The sequence below is a fragment of the Danio rerio genome, chromosome 17 (assembly GCF_052040795.2).
Source record: "Danio rerio strain M-AB ecotype USA chromosome 17, GRCz13ab, whole genome shotgun sequence".
NCBI classification, from domain to species: domain Eukaryota; kingdom Metazoa; phylum Chordata; class Actinopteri; order Cypriniformes; family Danionidae; genus Danio; species Danio rerio.
Window position 1 is genome coordinate 1,692,501 of NC_141037.1, and position 17,213 is coordinate 1,709,713.

General features: G+C 40.2%; 2 protein-coding genes across 3 annotated transcripts in view; both read right to left on the minus strand.

Moving 5' to 3' along the window:
- Positions 1 to 17,213, minus strand: part of arhgap11a (Rho GTPase activating protein 11A) — a 1,047,489-nt gene that overhangs the window by 408,664 nt on the left and 621,612 nt on the right. The gene's annotated exons all lie outside the window — the stretch shown is intronic.
- bmf1 (BCL2 modifying factor 1) overlaps positions 1 to 17,213 on the minus strand; it is a 51,723-nt gene that overhangs the window by 18,981 nt on the left and 15,529 nt on the right. The window contains exons 2-3 of one of the 2 annotated variants that reach the window (XM_087289431.1): positions 10,427 to 10,602; positions 5,687 to 5,865 (exon numbers count right to left, since the gene is read on the minus strand). In XM_087289431.1, the coding sequence (XP_087145557.1) occupies positions 5,687 to 5,865; positions 10,427 to 10,586 (339 nt within the window). In that variant the 5' untranslated portion in view covers positions 10,587 to 10,602. 2 annotated transcript variants of the gene reach the window in all.

The following is a 17,213-nucleotide window of genomic DNA, read 5'->3' on the forward strand; positions in this document are numbered from 1 at the left end:
GCACCAAATAAGCGTACCGAGACCTGCTTGAAGAGGTGGTCTCGGTACGCTTTCAAACAAACCCTGGAGCGGTTCGTTTGTGGTGAGAATATGATCCGTACTAAAACAGGTCCAACCGCAAAAAGTACTGCGCCTTTTGGACTAATCCAGCTGCCGTAGGCCGATGCGCAGTGCATTATAGGATATGGAGGAAAATATTTGTTGACAGCGCTTTACCAACAGAGAGAGAGAGAGAGAGAGAGAGAGAGAGAGAGGGGAAAACATCACCTGATGGATTGTTGGTAATGTTTCCGCTAGATGAGCATGTCGCAGTTTAGCTAAATTAATTCACGCCTCCTCCTGAAGTGACGAGCGATGCATTAAACACTGTTTTCCAGCCACGGCCGCACTTCATTCTCAAAATGTATAGTTTGTCTAAAGCAAGCATACAATCAGCCAGCGCAGTCGTCCCTCCAGAGTAAAAGGTTTTGTTGACCTGCGGGAGTTTATTGGCATTTTCCTGCATGTGAATTCTGACCAATCGATAAGCAGTTTAGGAAATATGTTCAACAACATCTGGCCAATGAGAGATGTGGATTTTGTCAGATGACTGCATTTTGGTTCGTTTCAACTGGTTCGGACCAAATCCAGCAGTGTGGTGTGAAAACCACCCAAAGACGGCAGAAAATGCAACACTGCATCATTTATTACCGTTGGTCCAGACCAAATGAAGCGAACCACAGATGTGAAAGCACCCTCAATCACGCCCAAACTCTCGGAGTTATCTTTTATCCACTTTCGCCGTTTCACAAACATGTAAATGCGGTTGTGAAGAGCAGCTTTTTCCAGCTTAGATTGGGGGCAAAAGTTAAACCGTTTCTTTCTAAAAAGATTTAGAAATCGTAACACACGCTTTAATCTCCTCTCGGTTAGACTACTGCAACTCCTTATACATTGGTCTACCTCAGTCAACACTCTCCTGTCCAAAGTTGGTCTAAAATGCAGCCTCCAGATTAATAACAGGAACTAAAGCTGCGTCCCAAATCGCATACTTATGCACTATTCTATGCCTTTTTGTAGTATAATTAGTGTAAGTAGTGTGTTCACACAGTAAACTCTTAAAATAATAAGTGCACTTTAATTACCCGGATGATGCACTCATTCAGCCGCTAAAATGAAGTGTGTACTGATGGACACTTCACGCACTCAGCGACCGCAGGTTTGCTCACGTAGCGGAAGGGGTGGAGCTATCAGGCGCACATGTTGGATAACTTTATTTATTTTGGATGGTGAAAGCAAAATTCTCCTATGAGAGTGATTATAGCGCCTCCTGATGGTGAATGCGGTTTTACTCACGGCAGGTATTATTTGATAATGTGGTAGTTTATTTCACTGATTTGGCGCCGTCAAACGTCATCAGGGAAACGGTTTGAATTTCCGCTTAGTAAAAAAACATTAGTGTGCCATTTAGGACGACACTACAGTCATATACTATCCTGTTGAGTGTGTAAGTGCATAAGTACATTTGGGAGCAGCTTAAGAGATCATATCTCCCCTGTCCTCGCCTCATTGCACTGGCTACCTTTAAAATAGAGTTGATTTTAAAATTCTTCTTTTCACTCATAAAGCTTTGCACAATTCTGCCCCGGCCTATGTCAGTGAACTTATTAGGCCTTATTCAGCTTGTAGACCATTGAGATCCCATGACCGGTTTCTTTTGTCTGTCCCTCAGTCTCGCTGCAAATCAAAAGGTGATCGAGCTTTCAGTGTTGCGGCCCCAAGGCTCTGGAACAGCCTCCCGCTGAACATCAGGGTTTCTCCTTCATCAGGTGCTTTTTAATCTAACTTAAAGACTTGTTTTTACTCTCTTGCCTTAGAGTGACGCATGTATGTTACTTTTTTATTTGTATTTTAGTATTTCTTTTAAACATATACATTTCCTTGTATTTTTAATACCAGTTTTTTTTTTTTATTGTCTAGTTTATTTTATTGTAAAGCACTTTGGATCAACTATGGTTGTGTAAAATTGTGCTCAATAAAAAAAGTTTGCCTTGTGTAACCCCGCCAGTCCTACGCCACCCAACCCGCTCCGAGCTGGTATCGAACCGGCAACCTTCCGCATGGGAGTCGGTTGCTCTACAAAGGAGGCTAAAGACCATGGCCTCTAGCGTCAGGCGCTAGGGCACCTTTAGAGGTCAGAGGAGTGAGATTTTACCTGCACAGCACTTACTAGATGGCCTCCGTTACACTAACCCCCCTAAACCTCACTCCAATCCGGGTCACGGTACCAATGTAACCTCGCCGGTCCAACGCAACCCAACCCGCTCCGAGCTGAGATCGAACTGGCGACCTTCCACATGGGAGTCGGTTGCCTAACAAGGAGGCTAAAGTCCATGACCTCTAGCGTCTGTCGCTAGAGCACCTTTAGAGGTCAGAGGGGTGAGGTTTACCTGCACAGCACTCACTAGCTGGCCTCCGTTACACTTGCCTTACATACCCTTACTTACACACACACACACACAATTACATGCCATTTTGTAAAATGCAATGAAGTGAAATAAAATAAAAAGGCAAAATAAAATGCAATGCAGTGCAGTAAAACAAATGCTAAAGTTTTCATTGCAAAAAAGTAACAAAACTGCAGTGTAATAAAATGAAAAAAAAAGAAATGCAATGCAATGCAATAAAAAATGCGAATATTAAAATACAATATCAAATCAAATCACTTTTATTGTCACATCATCAGCAGCAAGTGTGCTACGATGAGTGAAAAGCTTAGGTGCTGGCTTTCGACAGTGCAGAATACAGACAGTGCAAAATATTATATAATATATATAATATAATTTTATTATATTTTATTTTGCTCTTTTATTGATATACTCTCTATGTTCTTTGCTATTAAGTGCCTATTTCTGTTGTTACTGTTTTTATGCTCATATCATGCGTTTATTTTCTCTCTGTAAAGCACTTTGTGCAGCCTTGTAGCAGTTGGAAGCGTGCTATATAAATAAATTGAAGTCGAACTTGAAAATACAGACAGTGCAAATACAACGACAGTGCAAAATACAACAACATACTCCCCAAAAAAAACAAAACAAAATCAGGACAATGTAAAATTGACAGTGATATGTGCAACGAATAGGTGACCACATAGTTGTAGGCAGTGTTGTTTCAAGTATGGATTGGTTTAAGTGCAGTGCATGCTACATGTTGATGGTGTGCAGTGAGGGGTATGGCGGAGTCTGTGTGTGTGTGGGGTGTGTTAAGTGTTCATCAGCCTGATAGTCTGAGGGAAGAAGCTTTCCTTCAGTCGGCTGGTGCGTGATCGGATGCTGCGGAACCGTCTGCCTGAGGGTAGCAGAGAGAAAAGTCTATGGCTTGGGTGGCTGGAGTCACTGATAATTCTCTTGGCTTTCCTCATGCACCACCTGGTGTAGATGTCCTGGAGGGAGGGAAGCTCACCTCCTACTACACATCCAGCAGTTCATACAATCCTATGTAGGCCTTTGTGGTTGCTGCTGGTGCTGTTTCCATACCAGGTGGTGATGCAGCCAGACAGGATGCTCTCCACAGTGCAGGTGTAGAACGAGCGGAGGATGTGGGGGCTCATTCCAAACCTCCTGAGACGCCTGAGGAAGAAGAGGCGTTGTTGTGCCTTCCTCAGCACTGCATCTGTGTGGGCAGTCCATGTCAAATCCTCAGCGATGTGGACTCCAAGAAACTTGAAAGTGCTGACTCTCTCACTGGCGTCCCGTTGATGGTGATGGGGGTGTGCTCTCTCTTCTCTCTCCTGAAATCCACCACCAGCTCCTTGGTTTTGCTGATGTTGAGTGATCTTGGTTTTCCTCACACCACTGCATCAGAGTGTGCACCTCCTCTCTGTAGGCCGTCTCATCATTATTTGTTATTAGACCCACCACCGTTGTGTCATCAGCAAATTAAACGATGACGTTGGAGCCGTGTTTGGCTGTACAGTCATGTGTGTACAGGGAGTACAGGAGTGGGCTGAGAACACAGCCCTGTGGAGCACCAGTGCTGAGGATCAGTGTGGATGAGGTAATGTTCTGACCACCTGGCGTCTGCTTGACAGGAAGTCCAGGGTCCAGAGAGCTGTGTAGACCCAGATCCTGGAGCTTCACCACCAGCTTGGCAGGCACTATGGTGTCGAATGCTGAGCTGTAGTCCGCAAACAGCATTCTCACATATGTGTCAAAATAAATGTATAAATGAAATGCAAAAAAGTAAAAATGCAACGCAGTGAAGTAAATGCAAAACTAATTACATTAAATGCAATGCAGTAACATAGTTACAGTAAACATTGTTACAAAAAATACCAAGAAATTAACGTAAGAAATGAAATGCAATGTCAATCTACATTTCACCTCTTACCTATGGTCATGAGCTTTGGGTCATGACTGAAAGGATTAGATCTCATGTACAAGCGACCGAAATGAGTTTCCCTTAAAGGGTTGCAGGGTACACCCTTATAGATAGGGGGAGGAGCTCTGACACCCGGGTGGAGCTTAGAGTAGAGCGGCTGCTCCTCCATATTCAGAGAAGTCAGCTGAGGTGGCTCGGATGCCTCCTTGATGCCTACCCAGGGAGGTGTTCCAGGCCTGTCCCACCGGGAGGAGGCCTCAGGGAAGACCCAGAACACACTGGAGCTAGTATGTCTCTCAGCTGGCCTGGGAACGCCTCGAGACCTCCCCAGAGGAGCTGGAGGAAGTGTCTGGGGAGAGGGAAGTCTGGGATTCTCTCTTAAGACTGCTACCCGCACGACCCGGCCCCAGAAAAGCGATAGAAAATGAATGAATGAATGAATAAAATAAAAAATCAGAGAGGGCGCAAACACTTTTTCACACCACTGCATTTACAAAAAAACATCTATCAAACTCTGATAATGGAAAGGATAGTGAGATAATTGAGTGTTAAAACCAAACGAAGATGGTTTGTACCTTTTGCAACAGCTTTACTGAATCACACAGCTTAAAAATAACATAACTAGCCACACGTAAGCCTAAAATAAGCACAAAGGAGACCACTCCAGCTGAAGTTATGCAATGAAGAAAATGGATAAATCATGTTTGAAGAGCGAAAGCATGAAGAAGGAAGACAAAGAGGGACGAGAAAGAAAGGCCAAGAAGCAGGAGGAGAGCAACTGCGATCATTTATCTGCACTGCTGGGTAAAACATACGCTAGATAAGTTGGCGGTTCATTCTGCTGTGGCAAGCCCTGATGAATAAAGGGATTATGCTGAAAGAAAATTAATGAATGAATTAATTACTTAAATATTACTACAACTTTCTACAAAACTACTAATACAATGTCACTTAAAACTAAATAAATTTGATTACAAGAAAAATATGAAACCTAAAAGAAAATGGCATTTCATAATAGGTATATAAACAATCTTGACACACATTAGTGCACACACATACACACACATAGACTTTCTTCAGTATTATGAATGCACACTGGAGAAAAGAGTCCAGTAAACAGGAAGAGAGAAAGAGAGAGAGTTTGCCTCAGTTGACTCGTATCTTTAGCGTCACACAACTAGACTACAGTCAGGAAACCGTCTGGCCAAAACAAACATGGAAAACTCTTTTGTGTAACCCGGCGCTGTATTGAGACATAATCCATTAGTGGCGACAGCATGAACACGTTTATTGTCCCGCCGGACACCGAAAACCCCTGCAGACTCACCATGATGTGCTCCTGATAGAACTGATCTCCAATCAGCTGCAGCTTCTGTCCGATGAGGGTTTCCACGCTCTGTGCAGGTCGGGGCTCTGGTCGCTCCATCGGTGAGACGTTCTGCCGTAACACCACGTCTGGAGGCTGAGCGCGGCTGGATGCAGCTAGAACCAGCAATTCTGCGTTACCTGTTCACAGAAACATTATATGCATGACTTCTGACGACAAACACAGCGTGAAAATCAGCGTGTTTTGATAATCTTTCATCGAAATCTGCCCATCTGCTTTGGCTCCGGAAAATCAGTCCTGCTCTGATTGGATGAAATATACCCAGCCGCGCCTCTCTAATATTTCCACAAAAACAAAACTCCGCCCCATACTCAATATTCTCTTACAGCTGGAAATAAGTCATCACACTGAAATAAAAGATTGCAGCAATGCATGACTTTTGACGACAAAGACATCGTATTTAATTAAATTTAAATAATGCAATCGAAATTTAACTGGCGCACATTGTTAGTATTAATGGGAACAATTAATCTACTCAAGTAAATCAAATTCTGAAAATAAAACAACGTGTTTTGGTAATCTTTAACCAACATCTGAACATCTGTCAGATTCCTGAATGCCAGGATCTCTCTGATTGGACGAAATTAAAATTAATTTAAAATGTACAATGTTTATTTTATGAGTGCTCATTGTTAGTTTGATGGTAAGCAATTAAACTATACAAGTTAATTCAATGGAAGAAAAATCTCTTTCATCAAAATCTCCCCATCTGCCTAGGCTCTGGAACAGCAGTCCCTCTCTGATTGGACGAAATATACCAAGCCACGCCGCTCCAAACATTAGTGCAAAAACAAAACTCCGCCCCCTGCTCAATATTCTCTTCCAGCTGGAAATACATCATCACACTGAAATAAAAAATTGCAACAGTTCATGACCTTTGACGACAAACACGGCTTATTTAACCAAATTGAAATCATGAAATCAAAATTTTTCTAGCGCACAATGTTAGTATTAATAGGAACCATTAATCTACGCAATTAAATCCAAATCCAAAAATTTGTTTTAGTAATCTTAAACTGTTATCTAAACTCCTGCCAGATTCCTGAATGACAGGATCTCTCTGATTGGACGAAATTAAAATCATGATATTAAAATGTACAATGTTTATTTTACGAGTGCTCATTGTTAGTTTGAATGAAAGCAATTAATCTACACAAGTTAATTCAATAAAAAAATTTTGTTTCAGTAAATTTTCATCCAAATTTGTCAAGTTTCCAATCAGCGGGAAGTTCTGATTGGACGAAATATGCATAGCCACGCTCCTCTAATATTGATGCAAAATCGAAACTCCGCCCCTACTCAATATTCTCTTCTAGCTGAAAATACATAATGACACTACAATAAAAGATTGCAGCAACGCAGGAGCACATGCATGACTTCTAGCGAAAAACACTGCTTATTTCACAGATTTTAAATCATGAAATCCAATTCCAATATTTACAATTTTACTAGCGCACATTGTTAATATTAATGTGAACAATTAATCTTCGCAAGTTATTCCAATGGAAAAAAACTAGTCATCAAAATTTGCTAATCTGCTTTGGCTCTGGAACACCAGTCCTTCAATTAACTGGACAAAATATGCCAAGCCACTCCCTTCCAAACATTAGTGAAAGATAATATTGAATTAATTTAAAATAATCTCCACCCCTTACTCAATATTCTGATTCAGCCATTTCAGTCATCGCACTGAAATAAAAGTTGGCAGCAACACAGAATCATATGCATGACTTCTGACGACAAACGCTGCTTATTTTACAAAATTTAAATACATTTACAATGTAGTATTTTTATTTAACTAGCGCACATTGTTAGTTTTAATGTAAACAATTAATCTACACAAGTTAACCCGCTGAGAAAAAGAAGTTTCGTTTTGGTAATAGCTAATCAAAATCTGTCCATCTGCTTTGGCCTTGTGGGCGAGGCCGCAGGTTTCCATTTTCCCAGGTTTGCGCACGCAACAATTGGGCGGGGCTTAAGTTTTGCATTAACATCACGCCAAAACGGCTAAAGACTCGTTATGAAGACGATTCATTTGAAGTACTATGACTCGACTCTTTTATGAATGCATCAATAGTTTTAAACACTGTCCACTTTCAGATTTAAGCCTTAGCTGGATATTTCACTTCACTTAGAGCTGTGTTACACAATACATGAAGATCATTCTCAAAAACCCATAAAGGCTCTTTAAAAGGCGGGTCACATCAGACTCAACAATGGTAAAGCTCAAATAGTGGAGAGTGAGTGGAGTATTCCTTTGCTACACAAGTTCAACACCAGAGTCAATGTTGTGATGAACTGCTCAAGACTGGCACTGAGTGAGTGTTATTGAGTGTTCCGCATCCCTGATGAACAGATTAGACTGTTTAGCACACACAGCTGTAAATCTCTATATCACCACAGCAGCTCCACGGAGGTCGAGTTGGGGTTTGTGTTTTCATTGTGTTAAAGTGCTAAAAGTCTCTTTGTGCTCTGCCTCAAAGATGTTCTCTGTGATTTGGCAGAAGTGCTGAAACCCGAAGATGTTTGAAAATAAACAGCAGCCAGAGAGAAAAGGCCTTTGCGGTCTGAAAGTCATGAGTCATCAAGTCGTGACGCTGATTCTCACAGACGCTGAACAGGAAGTGCAGCATCTGAGAGTGGCAAACACTGACACGCCACAGCAGACCGCATGGGCCAGGTGGATATGAAGCACAACTGCAGGGTTTCAGATGAAACATTGATAACTAAACATAATGAGTCTAAAGATAACTTTAACTAATAAATAGCTAAAGATTATTTAAAATATTTTATTTCCCAAATACAGTCGTGGACTAAAGTTTCGAGAATGACACAAATATTAGTTTTCACAAAGTTTGCTGCTAAACTGCTTTTAGATCTTTGTTTCAGTTGTTTCTATGAATTGCTGAAATATAATTACAAGCACTACACACGTTTCAAAGGCTTTTATCAACAATTACATGACATGTATGCAAAGAGTCAGTATTTGCAGTTTTGGCCCTGTCAAATTTGGCTGTCAAGTCAGGATCTTGATGGTTTATTGTGGGTATGTTGTTTACATGAAGAAATCTGTGTTTCAAGTTAAACAAAAATTCTATTAAACAATTATATTTTGAATTAAAAATTTTTTTGTCTTGCGTTTAAATTAATTTTACATTTAAATAGCCAAAATTACAAGTTTTAGTATTTTAAATGCGATTAATTGCGATTAATTTTTTTAAAACGGTGCAATTAATTAGTTAATTTTTTTAATCGATTGACAGCACTATAAATAATATAAAATATATATAAAATAAGTGGATGGAAACATAGCTACTGACATTATCTTCAGCAGTCAAACATTATGTGCCTTCATCATGGCAAAGACAAAAGAAATCAGTTATTATGAGCTGGTTATTAAAACTATTATTTTTAAAAATGTACAGTCGTGGCCAAAAGTTTTAAGAATGACACACTTATTAGTTTGCTGCTAAACCGCTTTTAGATCTTTGTTTCAGTTGTTTCTATGAATTGCTGAAATATAATTACAAGCACTACACACGATTCAAAGGCTTTTATCAACAATTACATGACATGTATGCAAAGAGTCAGTATTTGCAGTGTTGGCCCTTCTTTTTCAGGACCTCTGCAATTCGACTGGACATGCTCTCCATCAACTTCTGGGCCAAATCCTGACTGATAGCAATCCATTCTTTCATAATCACTTCTTGGAGTTTGTCAGAATTAGTGGGTTTTTGTTTGTCCACTCGCCTCTTGAGGATTGACCACAAGTTCTCAATGGGATTAAGATCTGGGGAGTTTCCAGGCCATGGACACCAAATTTCAACGTTTTGTTCCCGAGCCACTTAGATATCACTTTTGCCTTATGACACGGTGCTCCATCATGCTGGAAAATGCATTGTTCTTAACCAAACTGTTGTTGGATTGTTGAAAGAAGTTACTGTTGCAGGGTGTTTTGGTACCATTCTTTATTCATGGCTGTGTTTTTGGGCAAAATTGTGAGTGAGCCTACTCCCTTGCATGAGAAGCAACCCCACACATGCACAACTTTTATGCGATAATTCAGTTTTGTGCATAAAGTTTATTCGCATTTTTGGATGGAAACATAGCTACTGACTAAGCAGATCATTAGGGTGTGGCGGCACGGTGGCTCAGTGGTTAGCACTGTGGCCTCACAGCAAGAAGGTCACTGGTTTGAGTCTCGGCTGGGGTCAGTTGATCAGAAGCGGAACGAACAGCCACAGTGGAATGAACCACCAACTATTCCAGTTTATGTTTTACAAAGCGTATGCCTTTCTGGCTGCAACCCAGCACTGGGAAACACCCATACGCACTCATTTACACACACACACTCATACACTACATTCAATTTAGTTAATCAATTCCCATATAGTGCATGTGTTTGGACTGTGGGGGAAACCGGAGCACCCAGAGGAAACCCACTGCAACATGGGGAGAACATGCAAACTCCACATAGAGACACCAACTGACCCAGCCAACTCAAACCAGCGACTATCTTGCTGTGAGGCGACAGTGCTAACCACTGAGCCACCGTGACGCCCCTTGAAAGTGGAAGTCTCAGGCCAAAAAGAGGATAGCTGCGTTCACTCGTTAGTGAAGAATATGGTTAATACGACAGCAAGAGAGACAGATGACTGTATGCGTGTGTGTTTGTCTTACCGTAGAGAAGGTGTCCGTGCTGCTGGAGATGCCGGCAGAGCAGCATACCGTTGCGTGACCCAGCGGGACGTCCTGCCAACTCAGTCTGCTTTATCTGCAGGTGGGGAGGAGGCCAGTGCTGGAAACCCTTCCTGAACACATCATCCTCGTCCTCATCCATCAGCCGAGCTCCGCACCTGAACACAACAGCACAACACGTTAATGCAGATGCAGAGTGTGTGTGTGTGTGTGTGTGTGTGTGTGTGTTTCAGCTGCTGACTCAGCAGACAGCGCTCAATATATTTTCATTTAAAAGAACAGTTCTGAGATCGGAAATTAGCAATGATAGAGACAGACACGCTTGATTTATGAAATATCAATACTTTTGAGGGGCTTTTATTTATTTTATTTCAAAAACACATACCTACGCACACACTCACACATTCACCCACTCTTTCTGTCTCTCACACGTTGACTCATACAGTCACACACTCACTACCACACATAAACACACACTCGTTCATACTAGTGCTGCAAGCAATGTAGCGCTGCAACAACAAATCGATTAAATCGATAAAAATAGATTACTAAAAGCGTTGTGACCAATCATAGAGGTGTAAGACCTCGCTTGACAGCGCTCGTGAAGAAAAAATCTAATTATGCATGATAAGCATTGTCAATGCACCGTGATGCACTGAGATATCGAATTGAACCGAATCGTTGACATGATAATCGTAAACGAACCATGAGACCAGTGTAGGTTCTCACTCACTCCTATATGACGGTGATGTTAATCTTTACCATAAACATCAGTGGTTATATCTAAACTATAAACTCTTCTCCCAGTACTTCTGTGTTATTGGATTGTTTGTAACTTAAACTAACTACTAGGGGTGTAACAATACAGTGTTTTCTCTAGGAGGTTTGCCAGCTGTGGCGGCAGGTCTTTTACACAAATCTAATAGGGCTGTGCAATTATTCGCAATCGCAAAAAAAAATAAATAAATAAATAAAATAAAAAATATATAATTTTTTTTTTTTTAAATCACAACTTAAGCACACGCAATTTCTAAATCGCAAAAGGCTGCAATTTTTTATCTATTAATTTATTTAGAATTTTATTCAGAATATGTTCTTGTGCGCATGATATTAATATGTTAACCAATCAGAGCTGACGTAGCGCACCGGGCAATTATAGCTATTATGTTAACCAGCTCACTCTGCGCATGACGAAGTTGAGTGGGAGAACCAAATAGGCGAGCAGGAGGAAAGAGCATAAAATATGGATACAGGTCAAAATAAAAATGATTTGGTGCCGAGGAGAAATTCAACGACTGTCATTTTGGAGTATTTTGGATTCAGGAGAGAGGATGTGTCACAGAGCAAGGCAATTTTTAAGACTTGTGAAATGATTATTCCAACAAAACGGAGCAATACTACAAATCTGATCCAACACTTAAAACAGTGTCATAAAAAACTGCATGATCAATGCATCTCGACAAAGTCCGTCGAAACAAACAAAAGCACACATCAAAGCCAGCCCAAACAGACTAAGGCCCCGGCCCGTTTACACTAATGCGTTTTAGTTTGAAAACGAATAAGTTTTGCTACGGTTACGCCAACCGTCCACACTACGCCGGAGTTCTCGAGCGCCGAAAACGGAGCGTTTCAAAAACGCTGGAGAGGCCGTTTTCATTCTGAAACGCTGCTGCTCCGTCTCAGTGTGGATGATGGAAAACGGAGACATCTGAAAACGGAGGCGGGGCTGCTGACATTCGCCTCTCTGATTGGGGCTTTTCCTGAATATTAAGTAGCCCACACACAGTTCAGTCCTGCATTCTCTCCTTGTTCAGACTTCGCATGTTTGATCAAGGCTGCATCTCTTCTTCTCAGTTTGATATGGAAAACAGACTATACCGAGGACACGGGTAAATCTTCAAAGGGAACAGTGTACTTCATAAAGTCATTCACATCACCCTGGCTACGTTGTTTCACTTTCTCAACAATAAATTGTATACATGAGGAACTGCTTATTTTCATTTTAATATTAACAACTTAACAGACAGCAGAAATGTTGAGGCGTCGTGCTGCATATATGAGCGTCATCTTCACTGTGTGGATATTTATAACAAAACAGAGCCGATAACACCTGCCTCCTTTCAATTTCAGTGAAAATACGAAACACACCCTCTCTTCTGCTGAATATCAGTTTTAATAATCGATAATGGCCATTATAAAAGTATAACATACAATAAGTTTATACATTATAGGAAATAAAGGCAAGCGATCAGTCAATATACAGAATAGTCTACGTGGTTACATTAATCATTAACTTATCTTTGCGCTCAGCCAAAACACGATACCTGAGAACAAGTAAGATTCTAATGACCAAAGTCAGGGAATATGTCGTTAGATAAAGACAACAAGATGAATGAAATATCCTGTTTAATAAATATAGTGAGATTAGATCCAGCGGGAGATGCTTGATGAGCAGTCCGACTAGCACAGCTCTCATCTGGGTATATGGGCTCCAGCGCTTGCCCGAGAGTGTGTGTGTGGTCACGTGATGTGCGTTTTCAGCGTTTTGGTGTGGACGGAGAGCAGTTCAGAAACGCTGGGTAAAACGCGGGGTGGACGCGGATCGTTTTCATTCTAAAACGCCGTTTTAAAACTAAAACGCACTAGTGTAAACGGGGCCTAAACTATTATCCACTGTTCAAGCATTTGCAAGCGCCGTGCATTATGGGAAAGGGTCAAAACGGCACAAAGAAATCTGACTCAATAGTTTTGTTATGCACTTCTTCTGCACTGAATGCATTTAGAATGTATGTAGCTTGTTTGAAAAAGCAAAAACAGTTGCCATAATCGCAAATAAAATAGCAATCGCAATATTTGTTCGTAAAAATCGCAATACGATTATTTTGTCCATATTGCACAGCCCTAAAATCTACCACAGTATTACACGTTGGGATCGCATTTATGTAAGGTTAATATGAGCATGTCAATCTCTGCTTGCGCGCCGATTTCCTTTGCTCGTGCACAAAGCTTCTTGCACGCCCTCAAACAGGCTATCAAGCGCAGATCTTCCTGTGCGCTCTCAGATAAACACTGCTGAAGTGTGATTTAGCGCATTTATGTAGTGAGTATGTCTCCAACATTTATTAGATTTGCTAGGAATATTTATGAATGTCTCCAATAGACCTAGAGTGTGGGATTAATGCATCCTGAAGTAAAGTGAAATGGCAGTAAACTCCAGCAAGATAACGTTAAAGTCTTTGTATGCAGAATCACAGACCTTTATCTAGAAATAAAGTATAATTAGGAAACTGTGATCATCTTAACTGAAAGCTACGTCGTGTTTGCTGGCCTCATGCATCGCGCACCTGTCAGTAAGTCAGTCTGTCTGTCAGCACGTCAACTTAAAGTGTTAAACACATGGCGCACAGCACTACTACGGTTACAGTAAAGTTCGCACTGTTATAATTCACTTACCTTTTAATGTGTTCAATGCGATTATAACCCACTATTAAAAACAACAACAACAATGAATGAATGTTTTGAATTAATGAGAAGCTGTAATGTAGCCGAGGCAGGATGAATTTTGGTGTGGCGCCCCGCCATGGAAGAATGAATGCAGCGGAAACCATGCAATATATCAATTTATTGCAATACAAAAAATAAGCATTGTGGCATTATAACAAATTTATTGCGATATGACATTCTTTTGATATCTCTTATTGGTTGAGACACATTCCACCTGCTGTCACATGCATTCAGATTGCTTGAACTAGCAGCAGGCCAATATGAGTGCAGCTGAAATAAAGGATGTCTCTTATAAGTACAACAACTGGCAACATTTTGGTTTTCCAGTTACTGAGGAGGACGGTAACAAGAAAACAGATAAAACACAAACTGTGTGTAAACACTGTAAAAAAATGCTGCCATACAAAGCTGTGAAGACGACAAATATGATGTGCCATTTATGCCGTCACCACAGTGCCAAAGTGCAATCGAGTGTCTCGCATAAGTGCCAAAGCTGAAGAAATAACAAGATACATAGGAGTATTTATGGTAAAAGTCATGATTCAATTTCCTATGGTCGACAAAATTGGATTTTGCTAATTGAATATAAATAAAATATTGTGATGCATATTGTATTGTGAACATCATATCGTGATACACATCATATCGTGTATTGTTACACCCCTACTAACTACTAACTCAAAAGACTGAATCTCTTTCTTGATTTTTGTGTTCAGATTTTGAAAGCAGCGATTGGAAGGATTAATAAACATATGCAAATCAGCATCATTTATAATTGGTGTTGCGTGGGTGTTGAGATCCTGATCTTTTAATGATTAATCATGCAACTTACACTGAATGCATTAACGCAGGCTAAACGAACAGTGACAGAAAACCCCTTTAATGAAACCCGCCATATTCCGAATGACACTCCACAACTTCTTCCGTCATCATTATATTTTACAGAGAAGCCAAAATGCTTTCATATAATGTGATTTGAATGGTGCCAGAGGCGATCTCTATGTGATTGTTACAAACTTAGGATTAATCCCAAATCAACCGTGATCCCCCTACACACATTCACTCATACACTTATACACTCACTAAAACACAAACAAACACACACAGTTGAAGCCAAATGTATTAGCCCTTCAGTGAAAATAATATTTTGCTCAAATATTTATGTTTAATAAAATGTTTACCAGAGCATGCAATTTCTTTAGTGTTTACCTTAATATATTCTTCATATATTCATATATTTTAATCATGACTTAAATCTTGATATGAGATTTAGTCATTTCACCCACAGCCCTAATTCTGCTACTGAGCTGAGTGTGTGTTTACTACAGCGTTCAGTGTAAAATCTGAAGTCAAACCACTCGCTAGATATGATTATGAGCATCAGCCATATTGGTCAACCACTAAACACAGTGCAAATACTCTCTTGTACACTCACACACACTTAAACTAATGACATCTCGGAGTAATAACGGGGTGTTTGGGCCCAACCAGCCGCCCGCTTATGGCTGCTTAACAGTGGGATAATTAGACTAAAGATTAGTGTCGCTTGTGGCCACTGGCTGGACAGTTTTAGATGAAACCACACGCTAGGCTGCGGTTAGACCAACACTTTGCTATATTTAACACTGGATGAGGTTTGGCAAAGCAGAGGCAGAAATCGTCTCGCCTACACTTTCCATGTTCTGTGGCAAAGTTTTTGGGTTTTGTGAAAAAACAGTGACTTAAGTGAAGTTAGGAGTCTCATTATGGTGAGATACTTAACATAAACAAAGCTGCCATCACTGGTTTATCAGTAGAACATACAGTGGGGGAAATAAGTATTGAACACCATCTCTAAAGGAGCTGCTGACGTGGAATTTAAGCAGATTTTGCTAAAAACCCAAACAATACAGACATAAAATAAATCTGAAATAATTGTTGTGTATTAACACAGGAATAACACAAGGCCAGCATGAGAGACGCTCGGGACAGTAGACAGAATTGTTACTGGCCCGATCAGGCTACAGCTGCCTCATCACTAAATTTATCAGTTGCGTGCAAATACTGTCTAAAATCGAGAAACAGTTTGTTTTTAAGCCTTTGAATGCTACTTTCTCTGTGAAGTCATAAACAACATATTGCTTTTTTGTTCCTCTTATCTGATTGGATGTTATAAGCATGCTTATTTTTTTTTTTGTTTTGTTTTTTTGCAACATCAAATTATGAGGCTAAAAGAAAACTTCTGTTTCTAATGTCTCGGAAACAGACATTTATGTTGGTACAACAAAATGAAGTGGTATTCTGAAATGTTTGCCGTCAGTTTGGCAAGTAAGTCAACTTTTTTTTTTGGCAATAAAATACCTGCACATTTTCCATACTGTTTTATTTTACTGCCAAATATTTTAACATTTTTTAAATATTTAAATTCTAGATTCAAAGACGTTATTTTGACACATTATGTAAAATATGTGGCTAAGAAATTGCTATTAGCTTCTTTTATTTTTGTTGGGGCAAGTAAAAATCTAAACCACTGATCTAATCGGGCCAGTAGAAAAAATCCTTAGCAGTGGACCCTGATATCTGAGCTTTAATTTGTATACTCCATTGGACTCAGCTCAGGTGATTGGCTGGGCCATTCTACAGCTTGATTTTCTTTTTCTGAAAGCATCTGAGAGTCTTCTTGGCTGTGTTTTGGCTCATTGTCTTGCTGAAATGTCCACCCTGGTTTCATCTTCATACTGCTGCTAATGTAGATGTTGGACTGAAGCAGCTGATGTTCATTTACACTGAGGAAGGGCAGAGGCTTGCTGAAGAACTACTGAGAGATTTCAGCTGCTGTCTGGGCTTTCACTGCCCCAAAACACCTCCCTTTCTTCATGTGTTCATCACTTTTTCCCTGAGTCATTTGATTTTTTTACACAGAACTTCATTTGTAAACTAATTAGATTTGTTTTCTTTGCATATGGATTTCTTTGGTTGTTACCAACATCTGATGAAATTGTCAAGTCAACAGCACCTTTAGAAATATGTTTTCTGAGAAAAATGGTGATGTTTTCAATACTTATTTCCCCCACTGTATGTTGTAAAACAATGATCCTTAACAGGGCTCAAAGTTAACCATTTTGCTTGGTAACACCGGTGCTCCTAACTTAAAAAATGTAGGCGCATCAGCCAAAATTGAGTTGCACCCACCAAATATGAGCACCGTTACTATAAGATTTATACAAACAGATCTATTGCATTTGAAATCAACACTAATCAAACTAACAAGCAAAAAAAAAAAAAT